This window comes from Rosa rugosa, chromosome 7 (assembly GCF_958449725.1).
Source record: "Rosa rugosa chromosome 7, drRosRugo1.1, whole genome shotgun sequence".
Taxonomy (NCBI): domain Eukaryota; kingdom Viridiplantae; phylum Streptophyta; class Magnoliopsida; order Rosales; family Rosaceae; genus Rosa; species Rosa rugosa.
Genome location: NC_084826.1, coordinates 32,388,620 through 32,412,441, shown reverse-complemented (window position 1 = coordinate 32,412,441; position 23,822 = coordinate 32,388,620). Strand labels below are relative to the sequence as shown.

Sequence of the window (23,822 nt, the reverse complement as noted above, 5' to 3'; positions counted from 1 at the left end):
ATTCCCACCCATCCATCCATGTACTGGTGGAAATGTACCTCCTGATCTCTACAAGACTTCTAGATAACTAACAGATCACATCTCACTGACCAACTCATGTTGCCCTGTTGTGCCTAAAATTGACACACTATTGGATCTTTCCCTCCTACAATTCAACTTGGTTCTGTTTGCGGAACTGGATATATTCAGATTTGCATACAAAGATGGTACGAGGACTATATGGCAATGGTCACAACGTTTATTTCAAATGTGTCTCGGTGACTAAATACAGCTTCTGACCATCATTTATCAAGCCTACATCAAGAATTTTACCTGCATCTTCTGATAATATACATATACCACCTTCAAATTCTAGTTTCTCCGACGCTGTGTTGATAAGCTTTTCAATAGTGGCAGGGACCCATAACACTATTCCAGGTTTTCTGTGTTCTTTGCTATCCCATGGGTGGAATGGAAACACTGTGCATTTCTTCGGATGCATTTTATCTGCAAGTTGCAACAGTAATTTAGTATCAACAGACCGGTGACAAGTAAGTTGAGCACTAATTGTTTAGTTGTTCACATAGTAAGGGAAGCAAGTTGCTCTGATGATCCTGTAATATGTTTCCTCGTTCAACTGAAAATGGAAACACTATTCTAAAGTTGGGACTGCACTTGGGAGGCATTATGAAAAAGACTTCACCTAAACTTCTACTTCTGAAAATGCCTCGACTTGTTTCCTAGACCCAGTAAGACGGTAAAACTCTCCACTGTTAAATTCACAGTCAGGTCGTCTGCAGATATTACTTCTTTTGCCAAAACTAGACATGGTTCAATCCCACATTGGCACCCCTTGGTTTCAGAATTGGTGATTACAAAAAGTACTAGCATCTTACTAAAAAGTAACACCTTACTGCAATTAGACTCGGATTTGTGGCTCTTGTTATTTCAAACCTTTTTGAAGAAAAAAAAAAAACAAAATGAACCTTTTGATAGCAGTTTGGCTTGCCTCCAGGTCAATCAATCTAATCTAGGTTCCATTTAATGTAGCAAAGAGATTATAAAAGAATTATCTCAAGTACCTGCAATTTCTTGAGCACGGTATGGGAATTCCGACAACTGAGCATCCTTTGCTTCTTCCAGCAATCTAATCAAATTCTTGTTCCCACACATCCGACCTTCATCTAGTGGGGTGTTTCCCCACCTGCAGGGTAACCAAACAATCATAAGGTTGTTGGAGGCATAGAGCAAGCACAGACAGTACTATATCATATTGTTTATAACTGCCTCCTTCTTTCTTATTCTGATAGGCATGGAGCAAGCACAGACAGATGCATGCAAAAACCAAGGGTGAGAAGAAAAGTTGAATGAAACTATTAAGTGACATGCTAAAATGATGTTGCTTAACCTGATCCAGATAACATTATAATCTCAAATGGTGTAGTTAAGCTATGTATTTTGCAAAAGAATAGTAATCATAAGAAAAGTTGACATATGTATCTATTGACATCGAAAAGAAATGGTTATTAGAAGTTTACCTGTCCTTTGAGAAAACGTTTGCCCCAGCTTCTAACAGCAACTTTGCCATCAAATATAGTCCCTCTGAGGCAGCTATATGCAGTGGGGTCCGTTGATCATAACCTTTGGAGTTCGGATCAATGCCATTTGACAATAACTTTTTAAGGAAATCTGAATCCCCCTTTGCTATTGCTGAACATAAAAAACTACCAGCATTCTCTATCTTCAAGGAGGCCCCTTCTTTTATAAGTAGAGAAGAAACTCGATCATGACCATTCTTGATGGCTTCAAGTAAGGGTGTGTTCCCAAAATTGTCTATGGAAAACAAACCCACATCAAACTATTGGGTTACAGATAAGAGCATACATGGAAAACAACATTATATATTTTATCATATATTTACCTTTGATGTTGATGTCTACTCCTTCCTGAATAAGGAAAAGTGTAATATCTTCATGCCCTCGAAATGCAGCAAGATGCTGTAGAGAAGAAATAAGACTCCTTTCAGACAAAAGCCATCTCCCTTGTAAATATTTCTAGATAATTGCAAATTGGCCCCAAGTCTTTAGCCGCTTTTTTTAATCTATAGACATGTTTTTTACCACTACATTATAAGGTCCGCATCTTGCAAGTCTTGTTAAATACAGTCCTTAATCCCTCCTAAAGCTATAGCTGTTGACTTTTCTTGCTAGGATGAGCAATTTTGTCCATGTTTAGAACTTTAAAAATCATGAACTTCAACTATTAGAGCTGACTAGAATAAATACTTCCCAGTAGGAGTAACAATCCTGATCATACAAATTGGGTGTATGCTAGAGCCTTCTAATGGCTTTGTCAGCATGAAGCTCATGCAAAATGAACATGCCGGCTTGAGCCTAGTATAACAGGATCATATGGATCATATGTTCATTTTTTTTTTACCAATTTTGAATTGACCCTTAATAATTTGTTTAGAAATACAGCACACAAAGATTGAACATACATGACTATTTAAATTTCCTCAGGGGCAGATAATCCACTGTGGGTGCTTTCAATAGCGTGCTCAATGTTGAGAATTTGTTTTAAGTCCATTTCCTGACATGGTCTATGCTTTAAGTTGCAGTTTGCTTTTCAGGACTTAAATTTTAGGATTTAACTTTCAGCTATCAGGGTTTTGGCACAGTTTTCTGTACTTACTAGTCTGTTCAAAAGTACAGCTATCCCCAATTACTTGTCTGTCTTTAGGAAGGAATTCAATAGCTAAATATATTAAATCTATATGTATGTGTGTGGGGTGTGTGTGTGTGTGTGTGTGTGTGTGTGCGCGTGTGTACATACATTAAATCTATATGTATATATGTGTGTGTGTCATCAGAAATTCATGAAACGTTTCATACCAAGGGTGACCTTCCATCATAATCTGTCTTGTTGGGATCAGCTCCAGCTCGGATCAAACATTTTAGCTGATGCAGATCTCCATGATAAGCAGCATTATTCACCTTCAAAGCAAGTTCAGCTTCTTGCTTTCCAATATGGAAAGTAATGTCTGATTCTAGTTGCTTGATATGAGGTCCTTTACCCTGTAAAAATTTCAGCCATATATGATTGACACCCACTACAAATAGGATCCGGCTCCTCTAAAGTGAGGACTCTGTGAATTTACTTCAATTTCATAAAATCTTGACACTCCACATGATCTAAGGATCCTAACAATTGCCACCTCACTAAACCATCAATTTTTGGAATTTTATCTAAAAATTATTAATAAACAAAAGAAAAAAATTAGGGATTCTACGAGATTTTTTGGGAAAAAAAATTCTTTACTTTACACCTGCGTTTGCTGCTTCTCTGTGGTTCCATGGAAACATGTCCATGGGTAGTGAAAGAAAAGCTTTAATCATGCAATTTCATCTGTTTCAAATCCCAATAAGAAAACTTTAAACCCTCAAATTAATTTTTCAAAGTTGTAACAAACCACATCTATCAATAACAAGATTTATGAAACCCCATATTGATCACAGCCTTTCGCTAAAGTGAAATCCTTGGTTTGCAGTGACCTGCACTTTGCATTGCCAACCTCAATTGTTTCTATAATTATGAATTCATAATTGTGTATATCATTAAGACTCGCACATCAATAATTTTGTATAGATTTTTCTTCAACCATGGAAGCACACAGAAAGAGCAAATGCAATGTTTCAGCACAGAGAAAGAATTGAAGCATAAGATCACGTCAAATCCTTTTTTTTTTTTTTGGAGTTAATAGTAAGTTATTGGTGTTTAAACTAAAATTCTAAAAATTGGTGGTAGAGTGAGGTGTTAACTATTCGGACTCTTAGATCGGGTGAAGTGTCAAGATTTTATGAAATTAAAGTAAATTCACAAACTCCTCACTTTAGAGGAGCCGGATCCCTACAAATATACTCAACTTTACTCAGAAAACTGAATATATATATATATATATATATATATATATATATGTGTGTGTGTGTGTGTGTGTGTGTGTGTGTGTGTGTGTGTGTGTCAATTAGATATAGAGAACTAACCTCTAGAAGGTTGTTCAAGATTTTCCGCCCATCATAAAAGTATATGTCAAGGATACTTGTAAATGATTGTTTATCCAGTCGCAGAAGCCTGCACAGTTCACATACCCTAACTGTATAAGGTTGGGGAATGTTGCAAAGGATGGAGACTTGTCCAAATGAGCTGTTAGGTTGCAAAAGCGAAACTGTTTCTTCTGATCCATCTTCACCTAAACCCACCTCCTCCTGTACAAGAATAGCTTTGATCATATCATAGGGGCCATGCAGGTCAGATGATTGTGCAATGTGATCAAAATATCAAATTACAATAGAAAAAGACAATGAAATAGTATTACATACTATCCTTTTTACTGCTGTGACCATGCTATGGTAGTATCTTTAGTCTTAGATCTACTATTGAAATAGTTTGAAGCGATAAGGATACAATCCTCTAAAAATTGAGAAAGAGAATTCCTTCAATCATTTTATAGATTTACAGATAGGCATCCGTTTGTTGAAAGCATCACAAACCACATTCCATGTTGGCTCTTAGGAGAAACAAGATGCAAGATCCAAATATATTGGAAAATGCAAGAAGGAAAGAGACTTTCAAATGAAAAGGGGTGATCTCCTGGCATCACCAGAGGACTCGTGATACCTCAGTTATTTCATGTTCTTAAAAGTTCATATCACCAAGGCCAACCAATATAGACATGTAACTTGAATGTATATTGCGTGCTAACATTATATTTATGCATAAACTGAAAAAGTGTCTTTTTATGTGTCAGCAGCAAGTAGTTGAACTCAATAATATGAGCAGAAATCTTTAAGAAACTAAAAAGGAGGAAGGAAAACCCAAGAAGGCTGATGCAGTGGGGATGGTTTTTGAAAGCCAGGTTTTTAAAATAACAAAAATAAATAAATAAATAAAAATTTAGTTGTTTGGTAAACCCTTGAAAATAAATTAAACTTTTGGGTGTAAAACAATCAGGGAAATGTTTACAGTACACTAACGTATCCGTACATCAATAGTAGACCAGCCCCCTACAATAGTAGACAAGCTCCATGAAAGCATAAACTAGCTAGAGACCAGGCTGAGCTAGCCTACCACTGATTGCAGCCAGTCTACCACTATGTGGAACTGGTCGACTTAATGAACCAACATGAAGGCAATGTAGGCAAACCCAGAAATCAATTCAAAAGCAAGCTGACATAAGTTTATTGAACTAACTAAATTAGATCCACCAGTGAATCTAGAAACTGAAAACGTACCAGTACACCATGACAGACAAAATAAACTTGATCTACCACATTTCCAGGTTCCATTATCACTTCTCCTGGAAGAAAAAATTCCTCATGTAGCTTAGTAACCTGCAAAATGAAAAGAATAAGAATACCAAATTCATTAGTACACATTATGCAAAGATATCCATGAATCAAGGAATATTTTATTTGACATTATATGTGGCGTTACACGTGAAAACTCCTGAATGTTTGACACAATTACACCACCAGGTGCTTCTTTAAGGTGGACTAATTGGCATGACCCACAAACAGGGACATTACAGTACACACTTAATACATTTGTTATTGACTTTGAAATAAGGTTCCAAGTCAAAGTCATTTCCATGCAAGATAGTAAACACTATTTACAATGTTTCGAATTCCATAATTACAATTACCAATTTAATTTGATTTTTATTGTCTATGATGAGTCCAGCTAGCCTAAAAACAAATTCAACTTTGTACAAAGCAGCATTCAACTATCATTTTTCATTTGAACATTTATTATGTAAATGGAAAAAAAAAAAAAAAAAAAAAGGACATACAATCTGATTGATGAATTCCGTTGAGCATCCCTTGAAGAGAGGAACATTTACGATGTTTGGAAAATATAAGGTTTGTGAAATCTGCAATGAAAAAGAAAAAGAAAAAAAAATGATGATACAGAAATCTCTCAAAAGAAAAGCTCAACTAACCAACAACCCTATGTTATGCAGTAGTCTGGATAATGCATATAATTAAATTGAAATGAAAGTAAGATCCTAATTTATATGTGTATAAGTACTTTTGCAGCCTACAGCTCCATTATGGACGTATCTATGCCATTAACATACAAATAATATAACACAAATAAGGATATTATTCTCAACTAAAAACTTAAAACACAAAACATGCAATAAGCAAGAACACTTGTAGCGGTGCTCACACCCTAGAGAAATAGTGATAAGTCTTTGTTAGCAAACCTATATTCTTTCAAGGAAATAGAAGGATAAAAAATAAATATTAAAACAAATTAAAGAGGTAAAAAAGAACACAGATGAACCCAGGATGGGAAGCATGTAATTGTAATAACTGCAGAATATGCACATAGTTGAAATATTTTAAGGATTCTATTCTAATTAAGTCGAGAATATGAAGACACTCACAGGGCTCTCATAATTATGTTACCTTAGCGCGAATTGAAGCAGGGATGTCCTGGAGAACAGCAGCCTCCGTGTAGCTACTCTCATACTGCAAACGCAAGTGGCCTTTGATCTGATTACGGATATCCTTACCAAGTCTATTTCTGTTCATATATTTGATAAGATCTGCCATTTTATCCCTGAACTTTTCTGTCTTTGATCCTTTTACAATTAAGGCTGTCATGTTACCAATCAAATAAGCCCCAAGAACCATGTCAAAAGAAACATAAACCATTATGAAGATCATTTCCCTCAGGTTTACTGCATGTATATCTCCATATCCTGTGACAGAAATAGTGTTCTTCACCCATTACTCAAAATTATCAACTGATAAGTGCAAATCAAGATAGTACTTTAACTTTAAATATATTTGTTAACAATTCTGAATGAGACATGGATAATATTATATGGATAACATTATAGTTAAGTATATGTCCACATATGCCTTGAAGGTTTATAGTTCTTTTTCAGTAGGATTATCAAAGATAAGAGAATGAGAGTCAAATGAAGGTAAAAATTATGGGTGAAATCATAACGGAAAAAAAAAAGAAAAAAGAAGTAACTAACCAACAGTAGCCATGGTTACAATGGCAAAATATAAAGATGTTGTATAGCGCTTCCATAGATCGATATCTCTGAAGTTTGAATAACTATAGTCACCCAACTTCAAACTTCCAATCCATGTGTACCCCTCTTCTACAGGAGGCAAGGTGGTGGCCAAATAGTAAAAGATGCAGGCTGCTGTATGTGTGCAATAGAACTCAACAACCAGAAGCTTTGCAATCCTGGTAAACTCATAACTAATCCGAATATCCTTCTCAAGGTCTCGGAGAAACTTAGTGACTTTGCGCACCCGACTCAACCTTATCCATAGAAGGTACCTCACTTCCTCTCTTCTCCCACAAGCCTATTCAAAAAGTAGAAAGGTGAGTAGATAAGCAACAGCATGTTAAACGTTAAACGTACAATTTGATTATCATTTGCATAGAGTTGACAATCCATTAAAAGTTTACAACCACGCACCACAAGACTAAAAAAGAAAAAATGCAAATGCAATAGCCCATGACACTCCATCTAAATAAACACGAGAGGAAAAGGGTGCTCAAGCTTAGAAATGGTAGTACGTACCTTGTAGATATTATCCCAAGGCATGCAACAAAGCAAGTCAACGATGAAACCAGATTTCAAGTACCTACAAAGCAAAAGCCAAGACCCATCAAATTGTGGTATACATGCATAAGAATCGAACAAGCTATATATATATATATATATTTGACATTAATCTGGTAAGAAGATGGAAGAAACAAACCGGAGAGCAATGAGATTGCGCTTATAGACCATTCGATAGGTCTGGCTGTCCCTGTAGGCGAGGAAGAAATGCAGAATAATGTCGACGAGGAAAGCTACTTGACCCACGATGTCTAGGATAAAGAGTCTCTCTTCCAAACCCCTGAAAAACCCGAACTCGAAAGGTGTGAAGAAGGACGAGTAGATTGCCCATACTAGTATCACTTTCGTCCATACCCGATACCACCTGCATTATTTCCTCTAACACGTTAGCACCCACTGATCGGAATATCATAGACAAAATACGAACCCAAGCAAAATCCAGGTTTATATATATATATATATATATATATATATATATATATATATATATATATATATATATATATATATATATATATATATTTCACACGTACACGGTACACACCCCTGTCGTGTTACTTTTGCCTGAAACTGACGATTCTACCCTCTAAACTTCATAGAAGAAACCCTCCATTTCTTGATATGTTGGTTGACTATATAACTTTTTGATTTTGTTGAGTTTTACAAAAATGATCTCGGAACGATGATTTACATGGGTGAAGACAATCAGAGAATAAAGGATAATAATAGGTCTGAGATTGTATAGACTTAATACGTCCAGTTTGATATATATCAACCCGTGCACAAGTTTTTTCCTCATTCAACTAATGTTCATAAATGGAATGAGTAGGATTTGGGCTAAATTTGATCCACATTGATAATTAGCTCGGTTGAGCTTTGATCCGATCAATTTGCTCTACTTTTCAAAGTAATCCACATCGTTGTTTCCTTGATGGAATTTTTCTTTTGGCTGGCAAATTCGTATCTGCAGCATTTTCTATCTTTGAGTTTCAAGTTTTTCAAACTTTGACTAACTACACAACCTTGATGCCTAAACTAAATGACAGGGATTATGTTGCAGATGAGCTCAAGATGTCACTCTACTCTTGTCCTTGGCACATTCTTCATCAACCATCATATGCAGTAAGGCCAACCGGGGTGCGTAATTCACTTCTAATATTTGTTTATGGTGCCAAAAAAAATTTAATAACAAGGAAAAGAAAATGGATTTAAATTGTGGGGTAAAAAGAAATCTCGATTTGATTTGTGTTTAGACGACTTTCCTCAAGAAAAGATCAAAACGTTGACTCATACACGTTGATATAGATAACTACTGACTATGTGATCAACTCAATCCTATGATGAACCATATAATTAAGAAATATCAAAGAAAGAATTTTGTATAAATAAATTCACTTTCTATAATTATTAGGGGCCGTGACCACTTACCCAATTTCAGCTTAAGAATTGCCCACTTACTCCACCAAGAGTTTTTTAACCTCATTTACCCAATCTAACATTTATTGACAGTTTTGCCATTAACTCAATTAATTAATTACACTCCCTGTCTCTCTCCACTCTCCCTCGATCTGCTATTTCTCTCTCATCCCCAATCTCCGATCTCTGATCTCTCTCTCTCTCTCTCTCTCTCTGCCATGGCAGCTGCGGAACCAGAGTACGAAGCCCACCTCTCCTTCCTCCCCTTCCTGCCAGATCTCCCCCTCCTATCTCTCTTTCTATCCCTCTGAAACTGTTCGATCTACTCCCACCGGCGTATGACACATGCGTCGCTCATGGAGAAGATCTACTCCCACCGTCGCTCGTCGCCGTCTTCCGACGATACTCACTGCCGGTGGAGGAGTAGCGCTCATCGATGTCAGTCTGGTAGTCCGGCTCATATCTGGTGACGATTGGGTTGCCGGCGGTCAGTTCAGGTAGGACGAGCTCGCTGAGCGAGGTAAGGAACTTGAACGAGGCTACCCATCGAGTGCACCGTAATCTATTTCCGGCATGAATTTCCGAGGTTCTTCTGGAGAAGACGCTCATCGCAGCCGTGTGAAATTTGGAGCAGAAGAGGTCGATCAAGGAGTATGAGGTGGAGTTTCTGAGGTTGGCTACCGGAGCTGGGGAGTCGCCGAAGTGGAGCGATGAGGAGTTAATGAGGCATTCTGTTGGAATTCGGTGAAGAAGTGACATGATAGGGAGGTTGAGGTGGTTGGGGCGATTCAAGTAGAGGTAGAAGACTGGGGAATTTGGGTTTTCACAATCAATTTCCATTGTAAGTCTGTAGCTCAAGTCTGAAGATTTTTGCAATGGAGGAACAAGCTGCTGGGTGCCCAAATCATGTTTTTTTTTCATTGTTTGTTTACAATTCAGCTTGTGTTGTATATGTGTTGGCAATAATACGATTATTGAGGCAATAATACGATTATTGAGGCAATAATACGATTATTGGGTGTCAATAATATGATTACTGGGGGCAATAATTATATTACTGGGGGGCAATAATCGTATTATTAGGGGCTAGTAATGTTTCTACTAGGAGATAATAATATGCATATAAATTGATCAATTGTGACTGTAGTGTATTCATTTTGGTTTTGGGAGTTTATGCAATTCACTAGAGGGCAATAATATGATTAATGGAGGCAATAATATGAGTATTGAGAGACAATAATATGAGTGTTGGGGGGCAATAATATGATTTCTGGGGGGCAATAATATGGTTACTGGGTATTATTGGAGGGCAATAAATTCAGCCGAGGGAATCCGGTCACTAGTCCGGTAGCCGGATTCGGGATTCCGGTCACCGTTTGCCGGATTCTGGTAATTGGTCGCCGGAGTCCGTCACCGGTCGCCAGAGTCCGCGGCCGGCCACTGGTCACCGGAGCACAGCAAGGTGGAGGATGACTTTTCTCTCTAAGTGAGAAAGAAGGAGAGGGCAAAAAAGTCCCAAAAATAAATAAAAAGAATAAAAAAAAATTAATTGGGTATTAGGGAAATAATCGCTTAGAGTGTTTTGGGTAAATGAGGTTAAAAAACTGTTGGTGGAGCAAGTGAGCAATTTTTAAGTTGAAATTGGGTAAACGATCATTTCTCCTATTTTATACGTATAAATGGTATTATTCTACAAAGTGATTGTTGGATAAGGTATTAGCCATGGCCTTTTTTTTTTTTTTTTTGTCTTTTAATCAAACTTTCCATACGTCATAGTTGCATATGAGTTTATGCGAAATATAAAAAAAAAAAACTAGTTTTGATATTAAAAATTTGCGTACGTGGTGAGCTATCTAGTCACCTCAAAGAAAAGTATTGGGCCCCGCCCCTTTTCTAGGGATTTCTGGATTCAGATTGACACGAGGGAAAGGAAAAGTAAGCATTGAGTTGCACATGCAAGGGAAGCAGAGAAATTGCTAGCTGTACGTACGATCGAGTCAGATGGTGTCCTGTATAATACGGATCTGCAGTTGCATTATGCAAATGCATGCAGCTGTAACAATCACAACAGAGCCAGCCAGGTCGTACATTTCATATATATATTTGCCCCATCTTTCTATCTTAATTATTTGATAATGATATGACGCCACCTATCCAAAATCCCAAATTAAAACTTCACAAGTCTCATTCCATGAATATTCAACCCATATAATTATTTTAATCATAATTCAATGTCTACTCTTCACTGCTTAAGTTAACTCCTAGTGTTTAATTTCCACCTACCTATATTTGTTGTCATGTGGAACTGTGAAGTTTTAATTTACTAGTGATATATAGTGGTGTGGCGTGATTAATACTAAATAATGCAACGATCAATATCATCCAGTATTATCATCTCTCCACCTATACTAATCAATAAGTTTGAAAGACACAAAGATTGCGACCTTTCTCATCAAAAAAAAAAAAAGATTGCGACCCTCATCATCCAAAAGCCAAATCCAATAATCCCAAGTGTCCCGCAGTTGCAGAGTCAATAAAAACCAAAAAAATATCGGATCCGGCCTCTTTAATTTAATTAATTTTGTTTCTTTTTTCGCTTAAATTAACCAAAAAAAAAAAAAAAAAGTTGAAGGAGGTATAAGAGCAGTGAAAAGGGTACCTGTTGTCTGGATGAATAACGCCGATGCCCTTGGAGAGGCCTTTGACGCCATTGATGACGCTCTCTCGGCTCAAGTAGTTCCTCATTCTCCTCCGAGTCGTCGACGTCGCCGATCCATCGAGCCCCAAATCGTTCGATATCAGATTGAATCTGCTTCCCCGTGACGACTTGATCCGGTCCCGCAGATCCTGCACCTCATACTCGTTCTCTTCCTCCTCATCATCATCCCCAACCTCGTCCACGTCCTCGTCCTCCACTACTCTCCTCGACATTTTGCTCTTCTTCTTCTGTTTATAATACCCACGCATTTTATCTGACACCTTCTAACTCACAATATATATTGAAATCGAAATCGAAAACGTGATGAATGAACAGCAGGTGATCCAAGGAGCTAAGCTAGTCTGCTAGATTAGGCTTATCCATGATCATAAACGGTTGTGTATGATATAGCCCAACCTAGCTACGTAATCATATATAGATATAGATAGAGAGAGAGAGAGAGAGAGAGACACACACACACACACACAGGGGGAAAGCTGAAAGGTACCTTTATTCACGGAAACCCTGGCAATTTGCTGAGGAAGACGATAAAGATCAACGTCGAAATATCACGGTGCAACTTGGAATTTGGAAAAAGAGAGAAAGAGAGAGCCACAAGTTAAGAGTGGATTCTCGAAAACCCCAATTCTGTGCGCGCACTGGTTTCACTTTCACTCATCAACAACACTAGCTAAAGCTCTCAAAACTCTGTTTGGCGATTACATTACTGTTCCTTCTGTTACGGAATTGTCCTATATATATAGCTCTCACTATTCCAATTTCCATTACGCGCTGACGTATTTCCAGCATTTTTTTTTAATCTGTTTTTGGTGTGCTAGCTGCAAACGCAACGTGTACCGCATCTTTAGCCGCTGCGCCCATTAAGGCAATAACCAATCAATATTCTTTCATTATTTGTTTTTATTAAACCAACTATGACCATAGGATCGAATAAAATATAATGTCTGGAGTTGATTATGATTTGTTTTGTCCGGAGGAATTTCGTATTTTAAGTTAAGGAAGGGAAAGACATCTGAGTCATTGGTGGACATCCTACCCATCCATGAGAGTATACACAAATTAATTCTTGATGTAAGTATTACAGTGAAAGCATAACTTTTAATATTAGCGGAAACGATGAAAGACAAAAGAAGTTAATAATAAAGTCGCAAGTTCAAATTATACTAAGTTCAAAAGAATACGCACAATTTAAAAAGTAAGTACGCTGATGTAATTTTACACTTTTACTATTTTCAAAGAAATACGAATTTTGCCTAAACAGGATACAAATCTTGCTAATTTATAAATCAATTAATTAGGTAAAGGTAGATACTGATAGATATTGTGTTTTTATTAATAGGTAACGTAAGATGGCTGCTGCTGCTGGCGGCTGGGTCGGTAGTAGCTGATTTATTTTATTCTTTTTTCTTTTGGAGTAAATTAAAATGCAATTGTGACCTTGGAACTTGGATGAAAATATATAGATGATCGTATTAGATTTAGGGTTTTGTATATTAATTGGATTATTACGTAAGACGGACATCGCCAAGGACAAAAATGAATTACGTACCATGTGGAAAGATCACAAATTAAGCAAAATATATCACGTTTGCTAAGCTAAATATACGCACAATTTCCCATTTGCTTGGTTATGAAGCATCCTATGTTCTAAGGCAAAATGGCCTATATATATAGTACACAAGGATCGACATTATCTGTTGGTCTGGAAGAGTTCAATTAATCTAATATTAGGTTGGTTCATGTGACCTCTAAAACTCGTGGCATTTAAGTTAATGTTTCATAATTAGATATAGCTAGACTTCTCAGAGGCCTGTCGTCTGGGCTTGCTTCTAGCAATACATCAAGGATCGATGGAGGGATCTGGAAATTGAAAGTGACTGCTCCATTCTAGTGGCTGCCCTCAATTACCATGTGGAGAACAATTCTGGGGTTAGTCGGATTCTAGATGATTGTAAAGATTACTTGCAGATATTTGATTGGATTAGAATTCGACATGTATTTCGTGAAGCAAATAGTATAGTATAGCTCACTTTGCTAGTTTAGATCATGTTGTGGATCTTTGTTTAGATGAGATTCCTACTTTTTTAGCGGATGTCCTCCATGAGCATAATTGTAACGCAACATGCTTACTCGGAGTCCCCCCCGGATCTACCTATTAATAATATAAGCATGGGGCTGAGCCTCCCAGTTTGACTGGGTTCCAAACCCCATTATTTCGGAAAAAAAAATCTAGCATTTTTTTTCAGTTGAAAAATTTGAAAATTCGGTTGATTTTGAAAGAATTTTTTTTCAAATAATTTAGAAAATGACAGTTTTCGATAAAAAAAAAATGACAGTTTTTTTTTTAAAAAAATCGCAAATTTAACTGACTAGGTAGATAAGCAAGCTTACTCAGACAAAACCTTTTGATTCGAATTTGTTTGATTTTTGTATCTGGTGGACGACCGTTTTAACTCGAAAATTAATTTGCGTGCATTGCTAATTCACACAAGTGAACAACAACCTTATGGAAGGTGATCGAGGTGTCCTCTAATTCTTTTCACCTTGTCTTTCTGTTTTCTTTGTCATTTTCATAGAACGGTACAGTATTTTAATAATTCACAAGCATATATTTTCAGAAAATAAAATTAAACCCCAGCCAAATCGGATCTTAGTCTCCATCTCTAATCATTTTCTGAACTCATTCCCTCACTCACTCAATATGGCGAGTTGAGTCGTGCTCGTGTTCACTCTCAGTGCTCTGCTTCTCCTTGTCGATCTCCCGCTCAATTCTCTGCAAGACTCAGTTTCCTCGAAGAGCTCACCGAGCAACACCATGTCACGTTGCAATATTTTGAATCAGGATCGATTCGACGGATCATAAGTTACTATGTTAACTTATTCTCGAGCATAAGTTATTGAGCATTATGAAGTACGTTTCACTCATATATCATTGAACCAAGACTATATATAATCACAGTCGAAGTTGTAATTTCAGTACGTGGTAATATTAATTTCTGCAATTGTGGGAGTGGTCAAATTCTACTGGGTCCGCAATTAAGGCAATTAACTCCGTAGTTAGTATGACGTTAAATTTCAGTATTGAATACGGCGATTATTACGACAATAACTACGCACAATGATTACGATTATAAGTATGTAATGAATGATTATCATAAATACGCAATGAATGACGGTCGTAATTAGTACGCAATGACTAACTGTTATTAGTGCAGCAATAATTGTCATCATAAGTGTGTAAATAAATGCAGCCATAAAAGCAGAAATAATGGCGGCTTGTTCCCCAAGTAAGTCATCGTCTATATAAAGGAGGCTCGACGTCCAGGTAATCCATCAAATTCCAACTCTCTCTACTCCACTACTAAGAAACGTACTGACTTAGGCATCGGAGAGTTTTATGTAGGTACCCCCCTTCCTCCTCGAGCTGACGGTCAAACTTCGAGTCAACGCTTCAAGGAAGCTTCTCGGTTGTTCCCCGATCATCTCCCACTCCAGTCCGCATTCATTGGTGAGTCAAAATCCTCTACGGAATTTTTCGTCACCAACATCATTAATCCATTTCTCTTGTACTGAAAGTGAAAACACGCATGCACCAGGCTCTTAGGTTTGTAATGTGCCCATCGTTCTAATATATTTATTTTAGATACGTGGCTTCTAGTTAACCTGGTATCTTGCTATTATATATTTTCACTCTGAATTCGAAACTAATGGCTGAAAAGTTTATGGAGTTTTCTAATTAATAGCTTATTTAGCTAGGGTCTCTCATCTTAGTTCTTCTCGTGCGACAGTGTGCATACTTAAAACAACGTTGTTTATTCATTAGCTTCTTATATATAGGAAATTGTAGGTAGATAGCATTTAAAAGAAAGAAACAAGAAAAAAGCAAGTACGATGCTTAGTTTGCTAATGGAGCACTAACTAATAGCTACCATTCCAAACTAGTACACCAAACTTCTATGCCACAAACCTGAGTTTGCTAATGGATATCTACGTAGAAACAAACCACCAACTGTTAAAGGTTAAGGCCACTAACCTCTTACGAGAATCAAGTTATTCTATTTGCTTGTTCTAGAGTACATATATATAACTAAATCCTAAGCTGGTAACGCATAAGGCACTATACATATATAGTTGGTGATGGTTTTGTTTAGTCAGCAAAATCAAGTACATTAATTCATGTGGCCAGAGAAGATAACTCTATTATGACATCATGTGTCATGACATGTTCATGATAATTAGCTAGCTAAGCTAACTAGAGAAAATTAAGTGTTATTCTAGCTACTAGCGTGGCTTGAATAAGGATGAAAATCTTTCTCCATTGACATCGTTATCAGGCATGTTGGAGGATAATACTAATTCTATGGGAATAAGTACTATACTGTGGATGTATTGGGTGGTCAAAAGTTATCATAAGCGGCGTGCAATGCTAACTAGAGACTCTACTTGACTAAGATTTCAGACCTTAATTTAATGTCATATTTGATTGTTGTTACATTTTTGTCACGTCAGTTTATTTATTTATCAAAATGTTTAATAAAAAATATCATTTTAATTAACCATCTAACATTTCAACCCTAATTGAATCTCCTTTTAGGATTACAAATATAAAACGTCAGCCATTTTAGAGAGTTATTTTGGTATGCTTTATTTTCATGCTTGTGGATCTCTTATGAATGATGGAAACTTGAAAGAGTGGAATATGTAGGCAATATGTCGGGCATAATCAATGCGAGTGCACCGTCAACCATGGACTTTGTCTAAGCGAGCGCTTTTGCCCTTTTGGGTGGGCCCTTGCTTGGTGTTGAGTAAAAATTGTACACAGTGAGCGAAAATCTCACCAACATAATTTCACTCGTATTCATTAAAAGAATAGAGTTTTTATTATTTGGGTTCGACCCATTTAAGACATAATGTGTCTCTTAATTACAATATCTTGTTATAGGGAAAAACCCTTTGATTTCATTTATGAAGAAACCAATTGATGGGATGTGTGTTTGTTTGTTTTTGCGGCTGCACCCGGATATTTGAATGGGTTGCCTACATACCCTTGGAAAGGGATCAAGCCACTCGTAATTCAAGAGTTTCAATGAGTGAATGACTCATTGGAGGGCTTTGATTTTGGAATGAGAGTAGTGTTTGAGACGAATTTGGTTTAAGTCGACCAGGGATTCGATTTTGTATTTAGGATGCGGTTGAATCTAGATAGATTTGGTTTTAGATTACCTACATACCCTTTGCGGGATCAAACCACATGTAGTTCCGGCATTTGAGGTTTAAATGGGTAGGTGGCCTATTTATTTTGAACTTGTATTTGGGAGGGAGTTTAAAGCCCTTGAATTTAGTTTGGACTTTATTTGTGTTATTTGGGAATGAATTTGATTTTTCTGGTGTTGGAAGAATTTGACTAGAGTCAGTGATTTATTTGGGACTAGCCGAATTTGACTGTTGGAGTCAGGAATTCTGTTTAGAGTTGCAATTGCATCTAGTGGGTCGCTAGACTGCCTACATACCCTGTGAAGGGATCAAACCATTGTAGTTCATAGATTTGAGTTTTCGGTTTTGTACCGAGTGATCAACATATATTTTAGTAAATTTGTCAACTGAATATCTTAAGTGGACACCCCAATTTTGGTAAAGTTGTCGACAATCTCCGAAGCTTGTATCATTTGATGATGCATATTTAATCTAGACGAGCTTTGAGATTGAAGTCGAAGATTTAATGTGGACCTTTGTAGAGTGGGCTTGCTTCCATTTTTTTGTAGGAGGCCCAACTTTGTTTGAGAATTGTCTGGTAAGCTATTAAATTAATGGATATATTTATTTGAACAATAATCCATTAACTTATTTATTTAGAGAAATTTTAAATACACATCTCTAATCACTTAATACACATCCCTATTATTTTATATTTCAAATTAGATTTTGTAGGTAGGTTGAATGACCAAAACAGACATCTATGCATTAGAAAGAAAGAAAAAAATAGTCATATTTTCCTTATATAGAATAATTTATGTATAAATAGTTAGATAAACACAACAAATTTCTATACATGGCCTCCTAATTTAGTACAAGAATAAAGTTAGAAACTATCTAATTTAATTTTTTTCTTAAATAAATTGTAATTAAATGAGGTTAGAAGCCATAATATTTAGAATTGCAAAATCAATGGTATTAAATGTTTTTAAAACGGATCGTTTTACTCGTTTTTTTAGTTAATTTCCTTTTCTTTCTTTTTTCTAAGAGATACGATTAATCCATTTATTTTCTAATATAAAACATCACGGGTGAAAAAACTTTGTAATTGTTAATTTGTTTGGCCCCTCTAATGACAACTTTGTAGTTTCACCATTGGAGAGAAACTAGTGATATAGTTTTGGTTAAATGTTCAACTCATAATTTTATACTTGATCAACATGGTGTTTGGTGGATGAGAACTCAAATAATATAAAACCTATTTATATGCATCTATTTAAAGGCAACAATAATAAATCTTTATGGATTTCTGAATAAGTAACACAAGTAATCAATATGGTCATTTAAAAACATCAATATACTAGAATATACTGATCATATTAAATAGTAGCCTTAATATAGTCAAATAATAGGATATTTCATGATTTTTGACATTAAGGATATTTTAGGTACTTTGGGTTGTGTATTTAGTAGAATATTAGAATGAAAAATTATATGGGTGGTGTATTAAGTAATTAGGGGTGTGTATTTTAAATAAATGTTTAAGTTCTCTATCCTTTTTTTATTTTGGTGTCAATTGCCCAGCAAAATTCCATACACAAGTTTGGCTTCAGACTTTTGGTCGTGCTAAAAAATAAGCACCATGTAGTTCAAGTGGTATTCATAATTCCCTTTCATAATACTTAAAGCGGTGGACTTTGTCTTTAATTTGCCTCTTCACTTCTTTCATATGTTTCCACTTTAGCTAGAGAATTCATCCTTGTTTCTTAGATGAACCCGTGTCCCATCATTAAGATGGTGGAGCGGTGGAGTTTGATATTTAACAGAGATGTCAGATAGCCATTAGCCATGTAGCTTCTTCGATTTGCTTCTTTTGATGGTAGTAGTGCAATAGTTATCTTTCATTTTCGGACATAGTTTTGAAAAGGAACACCATTCTGGCTTGTTTCTTTGCAGACGCCATACAAGCTATTGCTTCACAGAGGTAGTCCCACAATTTTGAGGCTTTTGACATGTATTTTGCTAGGATTGAATAGATATGTTCAATCCTCCGTATAAGCTGGGCAATTCATATCTCTCCTCCATTTATGTGCTTTTCGTGCAATGAATGCTCATGTGCTTGAGGGAGAAGCACCACCCACCATGCTTGGTTTAATTCACTTTGCTTTCGCCGTCTATACGCAAGACGCACCGCCATATAGACATCGAAAGAAATGAATCACCATGTATGGTCTAGCTCACTTTGCTTTCACTGCCTATACCCAGGACGCACCACCATATAGTCATCGAAAAACAAAGTGAGCAAGGAGTGAAACTACGGCTGCGAATAAGGGCTTGATGTCGACTTTGTGTCTTGCCTGCAAGCCGTTGGTGAGATTTGTGAGGATGAGAGCAACGAGGGACTCTTGGAGAGAGAACAGACCATCAACTTCTTGTTTAGGAGTGCTCATAGTTTTACATGATCACCTATTAGCTTTCCACTGCTGAATATTTGTAGCTTCTCGTGGTCTCTTCTTAGCTTCGGATTAATTTTCTCTTCTTCCCTTGCTCACAGTCTTTTTCTTCTCTCCTCTACTTGTTTCCCTCTGCTCTCTACTCTGTTTTTTTTTTTTTTTTTTTCTCTTTTGTTGCTTCTTCTACCTAGCCTAGCCTCTCTGCCTTTTCCCTCCTCTCTCTCTTTTTTGCTTCCCCTTTCGTTCCTCCTCCAGTTTAAGGCTCTATTTATAGAGCAAACAAATGGATGGGATAGAGATGAGATGACTGTGGTTTGAATTTTGAAATCATTTGTTATTCAATATCAAATCCAACCATTTTGACCATGCCAACTCCTTTATCTTTGCAGCTCGTCTTTCATATGTTTCCCCGCCTTAGAGAAAAGCCTAGCATTTGACTTCAGAAGACGATAGAGTTGATAGCTAGCTCCTTTATAAATTTGAATTAGATCTTATCATGATTAGGAACTCAACTACTAACACCTTGACACCTGTATGAATGAGAAGATGTGCTTCCTTCTTTGGCATTCAACCATCTTGATTTAAATTGACTCCGTATGTATTTTTTAAACAAACAAATGGAATTTGTTTTGATGTTCACGGGTCACACACATCCACAAAGTCATATATTGAGCTTTAAAAATTTTGATCTCAACACTTGGCCCTCCAGGGAGTCCCCCACTCCCCGATTAAGAAAGACCTCCGTTTGGTCAAACAATTGTTTGGTGAGGGAGCTGCCTTTGGGTGTTAGCTAGCGAGCCTAATCTTTCATTGCCTTAATGTCGGAAGTTAACGGCCTGATCAATGGCTGCCATGGGCTATGTTAACTTGTCCTTCACTCTTTCCTGAAGGTGAAACTTAATTACAATGCCTCGCGAAAGTCATTGTCATTGCCGGTAGGTGAAAATTTGGGTTGCCGGATCTTTCGCTCACACTTAGCTGGATAAATATCATTAATGGGGTATTGGGCTAAGTAGGAACTTAGCTGACTAGGCCATGTTAACAGGATATTCGGCTAAGTAGGAACTTAGTGGAATAGACCCTGTTAACGGGATACAAGGTTCATTATTGACGAACATGTCTCGATGGCGGAGGGCAGAGTTGTTTAACGAAAAACATGTCTAATTGGAGGAGCGGCAGAGTTGTTTGATGAAAAACATGTCTAAATGGTGGAGGGCAGAGGTCGTTGGTGGAGAACATGTCTCAATGGCGGAGGACAAGGCATGTTGGCGGAGCCGTTTCGAATTTTGAATTGGGTAAAGATTTGGAGTTATCCTCTGACAGGGTGGGGTGACACGTGGCTCTTATTAACTGGCTTGGTATACATCAGCACGTCGCTTCGTCATAAATGGGGCGTCATTATTATCTGGGAAACCGATGCGACTACTCGGTTAAGCTAAGTAAATAATGGGGTCGTGGGGCACGTGGCACAATCTTCTGATAGGAGCATAATTATGCGATGTTAATAGCGTTAATCTCTATACTTTCTTGTTATTTTAGTGTATTTTCTAGTTATTTACGTTGTTTATTTGTTTTATAGGTATCTAGGAGCAAAGAAGGAGAAAAGAAGCAAAAGAGGGATTGAAAGGCAAAATCGGCAAATCTGCCTGTGCAGATCAGTTAATTTAAACAGATCACTAAGACCAGCTCACGACGAACCAGATGTGGATCTTTATATTGATGGAAAGCCTCGGATGTCTAGTTTTCAGATATTTTTACGGCTCGTCAATATCATTTTTCTAGAAGAAGTTATGGCCAATTTAGTACAAGAAGGTCAGGCTGCGCGTGAATCCGAGGTTAGACGGGAATTTATGTTTCGAAGCCCAAATCACACCGAAAAGCCTGAGGACGAGTTTGTGCATCATATTCTGACTTAATGGCACGATGTGAATGGTTGGAATAAGTCATCAAGTTCAAGAGACAATAGGAAAACTCCACCTAAGCACGTGAACCCTAATTCTTTTAGGTTTTGGATTTCCTAGACAACAAGAAAGATGAAGGCAACCTCTAAGCATATAAAAGGAGATCAATCTGCAGCAACTCTCTCTCTCTTCCTCCCCTTCTTTAGTTTGTTTTGTTTATTCTATGTTTAGCTAGTTTTTATTAGTTAGGGGGTAGTTGAAGCCCCTAGACATGATCCATAACATGCTTTGACATTCAATTTGTTTTCCAATTAATAAAGTTGAGGTTTTGTTTACCAATTTCTCATTGATGAATTCTATGTTTGTATGCTTTGGAGGCCTACTTAGTATGCATACTAGGGTTCTATTACTTTGATTGTTTGATGCCTGGATCAATAGTTGGATTCCTCAAATTATCTAGAGAAGTAATTGGTAGTTTTCACTAGCAAGTAATTGCTGATGGTTTAGCAAGGCTCTAAGTTATTTGCAATGCCTAGTGATTGCTCAAACTCTTTTCAAACTTAATGATCTTTGCATGTTTAATCTAATAAATGTACCTTTAGATTGCATTGCTTGGGAATAGTTTAGGTGTAGAGCACTTCCTGCCTAGAGTACAAAGTAAGAAAGGGTAATAGGTTGTGTTCAAGCGTACCGAGCCAACCTGAGTGTCTTCAACTGATTTAATTGGTAGTAAATTGGACAAAGTATGTTATGTGTGATTGTTGGGGGTGGATACTCCCTTCCTAGCTAGTTTCATCATCTTGATATCAACCAATCTTAAATCTGTTTCAGTTTCGTTTTTCTTTCTATTCTCTGTTTTCCTGTATTTTATTTTTATAGTAAACGAGATCCAAAAATTCTCAAATTTTTTGTATTAGATTCTTTGTATGTCTAGTATACCTCTGTAAATTTTCGTATTTTTCTGGGTAGTTTAGATTAGGTTTTAATTATATTTTCGACTGCTGTACATTAGGAACAGTGGTCACTTTTGTGACATTGTTTTCAGTAGTTAGAACCATAGTCTTCTGCGGGAAAGACCCTTGTTTACCCTTGCTACAATTGACAATCTTAAGTGTGAATAAGGAAAATCAATAGCTTATAAGTTTAGCTATCATCTTCTGAGGTGGTTCCTTTTGCTTCTACAGTCAAGATTTGACAGAGGATCGAATTTTATTTAGAGAGAGAAATGGAGAAGGTTTTCACTCTTTGCTTCAATTAAAAACTTTTACCCATCTTCAACCTTTGAACACGAGTTCTGAACTAAAGAGATGATCAAGAGCGACAATGGGTGAGAAGTAGAGTTTGGTTCCTCGGCATTCGGTTGTGTTAGGTTGTGGTTTTTCTCTCGCCTCATCTCAGGTTAGTCTCTAACCACTGACTTCTTCTTATGCTTTTCTGGTTTCTCTTGTATTTGTCCTGTATTTTGCGTTAGCAGGGTGAAATCGAATGTGCTATCATGCCCTTTTGTGGTGTTTTGTGCTTTGTGCCTAAAGGTTTTGGGTATAGTACTCATTAGGTTATGAGCTATTAATTTTTCTGGGTTTCTAGGTTTGAATGTTTGTGTTCTTGAGAATAGAATTAGAACAGGGTAGGTTAGATCTAACTTGACTGCTAACTTCTAAGTTAGAGCGTTTGTGAGGGATGATGGCTATCACTGACATCTCAAGCAGTGAAGAATCAGGGTCTAATTTGTCGCCACTTAGTACTCCAGAAAGGGCATTTATTGACTCGTTGCATTGTTCTACTTCTGCAGGATGTAAGTTCGAAGAACCGTTAGACGTAGCCCTGTTACAATCAATTTCACCGCCATGTATGGCCCAACATCGAAATGAGGAGCATGAGGTTGCCCGACAAAGGGAAGAGGCAGAATATGAGACTAGTGAGGAGAGTGTCGGCATTTCTGGCTAGAGTGATGAGGGTGACGAAGTTGTTGATGAAGGGCAGAGTTCCTATTCTGCGAACTTCTCTTAGACTCTTGGTAATGGCACTGGGGTGAAGGAGCCCCATTCTACTATGTCGTGGTGGGCCATCGATACGGTGAGGGAACAATTTTGGTTGCTGAATATTGTGAAATTGTGGCTGTTACATAAGGATGAAAAGGCAACAGATTTGACCGATGGTTGTGCAGCCATCCACGATGCCATTGTTCATCATGGTGTGAAGCTGCCGCTGCTGCCAAGTTTGTAGTACATGCTCTATGAGCTTAATGTTGCAGTTGGCCAAGTTTTTATAAACATGTGGAAGATGTTGCTGGTAGTGACCGCATTCTGGGACCTATTTGGATGTGAATTCCCAACAGTGGCGGAAGTTCTGTTTTTCTATGAACTGACGTATAACGGGAGGAAAGGATGTGGTGGCACCGTGATGTTAATGCGTCGAGCTGGTTTGCCCAAACTTTTAGAGCATACTCCCGTCTTGTTCACCACGTGGCGGACTGCCTTGTGCGTTTTCATGGATGGTTGGGAATA

At 37.2% G+C, this 23,822-nt stretch overlaps 1 protein-coding gene across 2 annotated transcripts; it reads right to left on the bottom strand.

Annotated features, from left to right (window-relative positions):
• Window positions 1-39: 39 nt before the first annotated feature.
• LOC133720304 (potassium channel SKOR) lies at window positions 40-12,484 on the bottom strand. Of its 2 annotated transcripts, XM_062146562.1 has the most exons (14): window positions 12,256-12,484; window positions 11,709-11,995; window positions 7,773-7,997; window positions 7,592-7,655; window positions 7,031-7,370; window positions 6,450-6,745; window positions 5,828-5,908; window positions 5,271-5,369; window positions 4,023-4,244; window positions 2,874-3,056; window positions 1,901-1,976; window positions 1,518-1,812; window positions 1,062-1,183; window positions 41-486 (listed from the first exon to the last, which is right to left on the bottom strand). In XM_062146562.1, exons 2-14 carry the CDS (start codon window positions 11,978-11,980, stop codon window positions 239-241), a joined length of 2,523 nt encoding a protein of 840 aa, XP_062002546.1. In that variant the 5' UTR covers window positions 11,981-11,995; window positions 12,256-12,484; the 3' UTR covers window positions 41-238. The 2 variants fall into 2 exon arrangements, with proteins under 2 accessions (XP_062002545.1, XP_062002546.1); XM_062146561.1 differs by lacking the exon at window positions 12,256-12,484 and having other exon boundaries at window positions 40-486; window positions 11,709-12,185.
• Between the last annotated feature and the right edge of the window lie 11,338 nt (window positions 12,485-23,822).

What these genes read in the sequence shown, in the direction of transcription:
- LOC133720304 (XM_062146561.1), bottom strand. Translation starts at nt 12,016, where the DNA reads ATGCGTGGGTATTATAAACAGAAGAAGAAGAGCAAAATGTCGAGGAGA. An exon ending in TTGTCTGTCATGGTGTACTG is followed by an intron (nt 4,245 to 5,270) that starts GTACGTTTTCAG and finishes ATTCTTGTACAG; the next exon opens with GAGGAGGTGGGTTTAGGTGA. An exon ending in AGTAGACATCAACATCAAAG is followed by an intron (nt 1,813 to 1,900) that starts GTAAATATATGA and finishes TGTTTTCCATAG; the next exon opens with ACAATTTTGGGAACACACCC.